The sequence below is a fragment of the Primulina huaijiensis genome, chromosome 2 (genome assembly GCF_012295235.1).
Source record: "Primulina huaijiensis isolate GDHJ02 chromosome 2, ASM1229523v2, whole genome shotgun sequence".
NCBI classification, from domain to species: Eukaryota; Viridiplantae; Streptophyta; class Magnoliopsida; order Lamiales; family Gesneriaceae; genus Primulina; species Primulina huaijiensis.
In genome coordinates this window covers 9,535,566-9,543,415 of record NC_133307.1, presented here as the reverse complement: position 1 = coordinate 9,543,415, position 7,850 = coordinate 9,535,566, and the positions used below count along the sequence as shown (strand labels likewise).

Genomic DNA, 7,850 nt, shown 5'->3' with positions numbered 1-7,850 from the left:
AACAAAAACAAAGTGGTATCAAAGGAAAATAGAGGATAAATGGAAGGGAGAAAGCAAGAGAGTTTTTTGTAAAAGTTGTTGGCATATTTTTTTAAAAAAATAACCTTTTTTGTCAGATTACTCTTATTTTGATTTATTGAATTTTCAGATTTTGATTTTGATTTTGATAAATTATTTTTGAATTTTTCTACTTTTCAATTTTATTTCACATGAGAGTTAATTTAAAGCCGAAAAACATTGATGTTGTATCAAAAAAAAGCTAACGTGACATTAAAAAACTGTTGATTTGTTCAATATCACATCAATAACTGGATCAGAATATTCAAACTGTAAAAATTAGTGTGTCAAAACAAAATTTTGAAAACCAATAAAAAAAATTAAGAAAGAAAACTATATTTATTTTATATGTAATATAATAATAAAAAGAATTTTTTTATCTAATTTAAATATTATCCAAACTAAAAGCACAATTTTAATGCAATCAACTTATAAGAAATTCAAATGGATTAAAATATAAGAATAGAATAAACCATATACATAACATAAATGTTGTGGTAACATTTAAAGTGAATTGATTAAGTGATACTTTTAATGATAAAACTTATTTTACTTATGTATATTGTATTATTTTAAATAATCAAACTAAATAATCACAATAATTATTTTTCTTTCGATATAAATGAACTTACTATTATTTAACTTATATAAGATATAGTCTAGTTTTATATTAATTTATATAAATTTGAGCATTCTAATTATTAAATATATTGCGAATTGTCTTCTTGTGATTAAATAATAATATATTAAAAATAAAACACTACTTGCTGATATCAATTTCACTCATTTAAAATATTTAAAAAAATGGTAACATTCTTCTCAGGTAAACACTTGTTTCTACATCTAATAAAAAAAATAATTCATCCAAATCTTTACCTATTTATTTATATCTAATCTAAAAAAATAAGTCTCTTTTTCCAAAAGAATACCAATTTGTCTTATATTGAGTGGTACTCAACTAACTCTTCCAATTTTTGTTTTGGTCTATTAACTTNTATAGATCCTAATTGTGGGTATATAATGGAACAAGAGATTGGAGTATCTAATTTACTGGTTGATTTTGGAAGTGCTGTAAGTTTGGTTAGGTCCAAATTTGGGAAATGTCTACAAATCCTGACTTGTTAACACTTGGAAATACATCCATCGTGCCTGTTTCCTCACGCCACCAACTTTTTCACAAACGGATGCAAAACTGTGTGAATTGAATACGTAAGATTCATATATGTATGATCTCATTTCATTTATATTCATGTTATTTGTCCAAATTCAACTGGAAACTCAAATCGACTCATCAAACTACATCAACTTGAATTAAAACAGTTCGATTAACTTGGTATTAGGGGTCTGATTCATGCATTGATGGGCTCCACGACTCGTTTTGTTTTTATATTTTTGTATTCGTTCATAGGATTCTTGTCAAGTTTAGGTTAGAGTTTTGTCTTGGAGTATTTTGTTTTTTAATATTGGTCAACTATTTATTTAAGAAAATGACATCCTCAAATGTATTTTTATTTATTTAAGAAAATGACATCCTCAAGTTTATTTGAAATAGATTTGAGGAGGTCATTTTCTTAAATAAATAGTTGACCATTATTATTTTACAAATTTCTCCTTGATGTGGTGTCTTGTGTAAGGTACAAATGAGTTTTAACTTTTCGAGACCTTCAACCTTGTGACATTTCTACTGTTACATTTCACCTTCGAACCGTTTGATTTTGCGACCTAGTTTAGGGATTTGGTTCTTGACTCGATATGGACCATTGCTCATAATGATGATAATTTCCTTCGAACCTGATGAAAAATCCGATCCGAATAGAAGAGAGTATCTAGAGGGTTTTTTATCCAATTAAATAAATGGATAATCAGGTTTGGAGACGGAAACGAGTCTTAAAAAATCATCTTATACCTGACCATAATACCCGATTAAATTAATATATATTTTGATATTATCTCAATTTAAATATAAATCAAATTATTATAAAAATTATCCAAACAAACAATAACCACTTCGATGATGGATGAGGGTCGTAACGGTAGTTTGTGTTGATCCCCACCACAGATGATAAAATAGTGAGAAACAAAGTAGTTAATTTTTCAGAGGGTCAAAGATGAGTTAACGCGCCATGGGACCAGTGGACATGCGCAGTTGTTGGAACTTGATCCAAAACTTATCTTTTATATATTTACATTTTCTTTTCTTTTTTTTTTTCTAACTTTTTCTTTTTTAAAAAAATATATAAAAAAAACTAATAAATTAATAAGCCTTATCTTATCTGTTAATTATATTTGAACTTCGAACCCAGTCACTCTTTTGTTTATAAAATTCTACTCTATTTAAGTTTTTTTTTATTAGATTTTGATGCTACCAAAAGTTAGGTAGTCTTTTAACTCATTACGATATCTTAGTATAACACTGATTTCAAGATAATGTAAGTCATGCACTAAATACAAAACTCATCTCCAATCCATCAACTCTAAACACTACACTAAAAAAAATATTTTCAAAATATTCTCTATTATTTTATCCATGACAAATATTGTATTTCATAAAATATTTTTAAACCCAATAATTAAATATCAGTAATATCTGAAATAATTTCTATATTGATATTCATTAGAAAATATCAATGAATGAAAAAATTTAATTAAATATATTTTAAGAATTACTTAAAAAATCTAAATGTTTAATCTTATTATTTTATATATATAAATTTATTGCTTAATTGTAATTAATTAACTATTACAACAAATAAATTCTAATTAAAAAAATTATGCTATAGTATTGCACCAAACTAGCGCCGGGTTGGAGCAGAGATCCCAACACCAATTCAGCGATTGGTGTTGTATCAGATATGACCTTAGTATTTTCATTGGGTTGATATAGAACGATCCGAACAAAAACTTCTCGGACAGGAGTTGGCCGAACTGAATCTTGTACAGACGAACAAATGTTAGAGGGCGTCAGAAGTGTTTCTGGCGCAACTCCTCCAATGCTTAAATTAGTCCGAAGAGCAAACATAAGTGTGTGAGAAAAATAGCGTGTGTGTAAAGCAATGAGTAAATTATTCAAATTGTAGAGACTACCCGATATTTATAGAGTTGAGACTAGGTATCGTACAATAACTCTAGCTAGACAAGACTTCCATATGGAAATTACTTTAGCAAGGTAAGTTCTCTAAAACTCAACATTCACATTGACCTGACTCTATCTTTCGTAACTTATAAACCCAAACGTCTGATGTCCTGTAAGCCAACGGTTGATCAGGGAATTTTTTGACTCGTTTGTAATGAACAATCTTTATTTTAATATAATGCATTATTTCATGGTTTTTTTATTTTTTTATTTGTATACCCATGTGATCAACATTGATAAAGACCTTGATTATACTTTAATACAAATGAATCGTAATTCGATGTTGAAACTCATATGTAAACACTGTATAATCTAAATTCGTCTCCAGTCGATTCAACAACCTAAAACATGAATAAAGGTCGCTTGAGCTCGAGACTAGCATATATGATGTTGTGTATTGCGTTTTTTGGTAAGGGCATAGAGATATCCAAACATGCAGATGGGTAGTCATATGATGATTGTACCGAACTGCCCTCCCTATGACTTTCCAAGTGGTTATCATTCACCGAGAGGATAAGTTCATGGTTATGATTGTACACCATTAGTTCTTACGACCTGGGACAACACTGAGGCTTTATATGCTAGGGCTGTGCTTTGACTTGTTTATCGACTCCAAGAGGGTCATCAGGTGGCGAGATTGAGTGCAGTTGCGAGACATAAAAGAGCCAGTGCATCATAGTCAGGAATTCACCGCTCACCTACGGGTGTGGATATCCTGTGTGATATGATAAAATAATAGTGTATGGAATATCTGGCCAGAGTATGAGATGTACATCAGGGAAGAAGTTCTCCAATTGTATATGTGATACCACTATTTATTCACAAAGATGTGTCACACATTTATTGAATTCTTATGCAACCCTCGATGAACCAATGGTTGCAGATTCGATCGGGATATATGAGATGAAAGGACGGCACTGTACGTTAATCATAACCGACTGATTCTTGCAGGCACTATCAGTCATACCTAGGGAATCATGGGGCGATGCTACTAGGCACTCTTACCATGATTCGATGGGTTTAATCAGAAATATGATTTCTGATATTCTAATGATCAATTGTTGATACGTAGAATGTGGCGAACTAGGGTAAGCCCGAATAAAAATTATGTCCTGAATCACAAAGAGTTGTTAACCCACGGCTAGCTGTATCCCTAAACCATTGAGGGTCACACAAGTACTGGATTATTTTGTCAACGTTGAGAGTTGAATTTATATAGAACATTGAGATAATAAATTCAACTCTTTGAATTTATAGAAAACATTGAGAAATAAATTCAAGGAGTTGAATTTATGACTATTAAATTTTGGAGTTGATAAATTCAAAGAGTTGAATTTATAATTTAAATATTAAATTCAAATGTTGAATTTATAAAAGATTTAAATTAAATGTAATGTGTGCATGTAATATGGGCTTGTAGGAGTACAAGACCAACATACAAATTATTAAGGTTCTTAATTAGACTTTAAAAAGATTAATTAATTAATTAAATTAGTTGGACTGGAATAATTAATTGATTAAGCTCATTAAGTATTTAATTTAATTAATGAGCCCTAAGCTTATATATGTGTCTTAGGTATAGGATTAAACACAATTTTTGACTCAAAATTTTCGAAACCCTAGCCTCCAAGCCAAGGGATTTTCGAAAATCACTTCCTCACACTCTCCTTGTTCTCGGCCACCATCTCAATGTAAAATCTTTTTATACTTTCTAGAGACCAATTTTATTTTTTTTAGGAAAACTAAATTTTTATTTTTAAAATCATTTAAAAGTGGAAAATAAATTTATCTATATGATAAGATAAGATAAACCGTTAATTCTAGCAGAATTCTCTACAAAATACCTAACACGCAAGCTCACAGCGAAGCATTTTTATGAATCCTAGTTTGCATTTTCTAGAATACCTCTATACACTTTCATAAAATAACTTATTTGAAAAAACGCGTTCTTCCAACTAAAAGAACTTTATTAATGTTTTTGAAATCCGTCGGTTTAGTTCCATTTCACGTGATATAATTCGATTTTCGATTTTATAAATATATGATACCCATGTAAAGGCCTGGGTCATCATTGACCCGAGATATTAATTGGGAGGCCCAGATCAGAAGCCAGCTTCCCGGGCACTTCACTTCTTCCCGGGCAGTTATCATATCCCGGGCTCTCATACAAGCACTCGGGTAACCGACTACCCGGGCCACATCGAGAATTGAACCTCACTCGATTATGATTGGTACAGGCAGTCTAATCTGTCAGAGCAACTTGTATTTAGAGTGTCCTATAAGTCATCAGAAGCTAGAATATGGGCAGTCGACTTGCCATACTTAGTAGGTGATGCTGGAATCGATGTAACTACCCATTTTCTACTATAAATAGCAGGTATTAATGTCATTTACAGATTCTGAAACCTTTGAATACTCAAGCACTTACATATTGATTGTGTTCATAAAAAAGTCTGCTGACTTAAGCATCGGAGTGGCCACGTCGGACAACCATCCGGCGCCCATTTACGAGTTCATTTCCTTGTTTGCAGGTGCTATTGAAGCCATTATCTTCACTCAAATTCCCAAACATTATAAATTATTGATTTGACCCGTTGGAGTTTTCTACCCGGCTTATCCATTTCAGCGAGTTCTCATCATTGGCGCCGTCTGTGGGAAGATTGAGTTCAAGACGTTGATATGGCTCATACACGAAGAACTAACCAAGATACTTCTTGGGCTCATGCGGATAATGCTCGTACTTCAGGTCAAGGTGGTGGTGTTCCTCTTGGAGGAACCAATCATATTACCATAACCCCGGAGGACCTGGTTAGAATGATCTCCGAAGCAGTGGAAAAGGCTATGGCCAGGAGGGAATCTTCTCATCAAGTTACACCACCCGGAGGGGGGCAGGAGAATGAGCAAGAGCAAGAATTGAGGGAGGAGGGAGTGAGAGGAGAGGATGAGGAGTCTAGTGCTGGATCCAAATCACCTACCGTGGCCGAGGATTTGTTGGAACTAAGGCAAAAAATGAAGGTTCTAGAAGGGCAGTTGGAGAGTGGTAGTATTTCTCGGGCGAATGCTAAGGGATGCCCGTTTGCTGATATCATTGTCCGGGAACCTCTTCATGGGAACTTCAAATCCGCTAAAGTAAAAGATTACGATGGCAATGCGGATCCTGAGGAGCACCTAGCCAGGTTTGAAAACATGACCATGTTACACTGCTATACAGATCGAATCAAGTGTAAGGTGTTCCTCACCACTTTGGTGGACTCAGCTCAAAGGTGGTTTGAGGGACTTGTCCCTCAGAGTATTAATTCATTTAAAGACTTCCAGAAGGTGTTCTTACACCATTTCAGTAGCAGCAAGAAGTATAAGAAAACTACTTTTAGTCTTTTCGAAGTCAAGCAGAGCCCGGATGAAAGTTTGAGAGCTTATATTAGAAGATTCAATAGAGTGGCTTTAGATGTCCCCACCTGCGCCACCGAAACAAAAACTGCTGCATTCACCCAGGGTTTGAGGGAGGGTGAATTTTTCAAGTCCTTGACCAAGAAGGTGTCCGGGGACTTCGAAGATTTATTATCCCGGGCAGAAAAGTACATCAATATGGAGGAAGCCCAGAAGTAGAAGAGGGAAGCCGTGCGGAAGGAAAGAGGAGATCGGGTGTCTAAGCCCGAGGAAAAATGACAGAGAAGGGGTAATTCCGGGCACTTTTCTCACCATGTTCCTCTAAAAATTGTCCGGGACAGAGAAGTCCAAGAGTGCAGTAGGGATCTTGCCCCGGATCATCAATTACCTCGGCCCAAGAAGCGAGGATTTTGCACTCTCCACAAAGTGTGTTATCACAACACCGAGGACTGCAAAACGTTGAAAGGAAACTATGCCTTACCTTCCGCCCCAGAATCAAGTCAAGCCAATAAGAGGCTGAGATTGCCATGGACATCTCAACAGCCAGGGTCCAGTGCCCGGGGAGGAAATGTGAGGAATAATTCAAGAAGTGATCTGGGTAGGAAAAGGGCACAGGAACCCGAGAGGAAGAAGACTTCACCCCCTGCCATGGGATTGATCAAGATGATATCAGGAGGCTCCACTGATGGGGATTCCAATAGGGCTAGGAAATCGAGAAGTAGGAGGGAATGTATGAAGGTAGAGGGGACGAGAAGGAGCGAGGCAGTCATTAGTTTTGGCCCGGAGGATCTAAAGGGGGTGAATCTACCCCACAATGATGCCCTGGTTATCCAAGCCCAGGTGACGAATTATGACATTCTTAAAGTTGTTGTTGACTCGGACAGCTCTGTAAATGTAATTTTTAAAGATGCCTTTGTGCAGATAGATTTGCAGGGCTACCACTTGGAAGCTGTGGAAACTGCCCTCTTCGGCTTTGTAGGCCATGTGGTCTACCCGGAAGGGGAGATTATCTTACCACTTACCTTGGACTCCTAGGATTGCTAGAAGACGGTGATGACTTCTTTCACGGTGGTAAACTCCCCATCATCGTATAATATCATTCTGGGGAGACCGGCTTTGAATGAACTGAAAGCTGTGGCGTCTACCTACCACCAAAAGATAAAGTTTCCTGTGGGAGCTCGGGTAGGAGAGGTCAGGGGAGATCAGCCATCTTCTCGGAAATGTTATATGGAGGCAGTCCGGGCTGATCAGAAGGAAGAATGTTGTAAGCTTT

General features: G+C 35.2%; 1 protein-coding gene across 1 annotated transcript; it reads left to right on the top strand.

Annotated features, from left to right (window-relative positions):
* Positions 1 to 5,869: 5,869 nt before the first annotated feature.
* On the top strand, positions 5,870 to 7,612 carry LOC140956275 (uncharacterized). The gene is made up of 3 exons (XM_073412987.1): positions 5,870 to 6,118; positions 6,581 to 6,792; positions 6,919 to 7,612. The coding sequence occupies exons 1-3, from the start codon at positions 5,870 to 5,872 to the stop codon at positions 7,610 to 7,612; spliced, it is 1,155 nt and encodes a 384-aa protein (XP_073269088.1).
* The last annotated feature ends 238 nt before the right edge of the window (positions 7,613 to 7,850 follow it).

Bases quoted from the DNA above. Each gene is read 5' to 3' on its own strand.
- LOC140956275 (XM_073412987.1), top strand. From the start codon at position 5,870: ATGGCTCATACACGAAGAACTAACCAAGATACTTCTTGGGCTCATGCG. The intron at 6,119-6,580 runs GTGAGAGGAGAG...GAAGTCAAGCAG, and splicing joins AAGAATTGAGGGAGGAGGGA to AGCCCGGATGAAAGTTTGAG. The intron at 6,793-6,918 runs GTAGAAGAGGGA...TGTCCGGGACAG, and splicing joins AATATGGAGGAAGCCCAGAA to AGAAGTCCAAGAGTGCAGTA.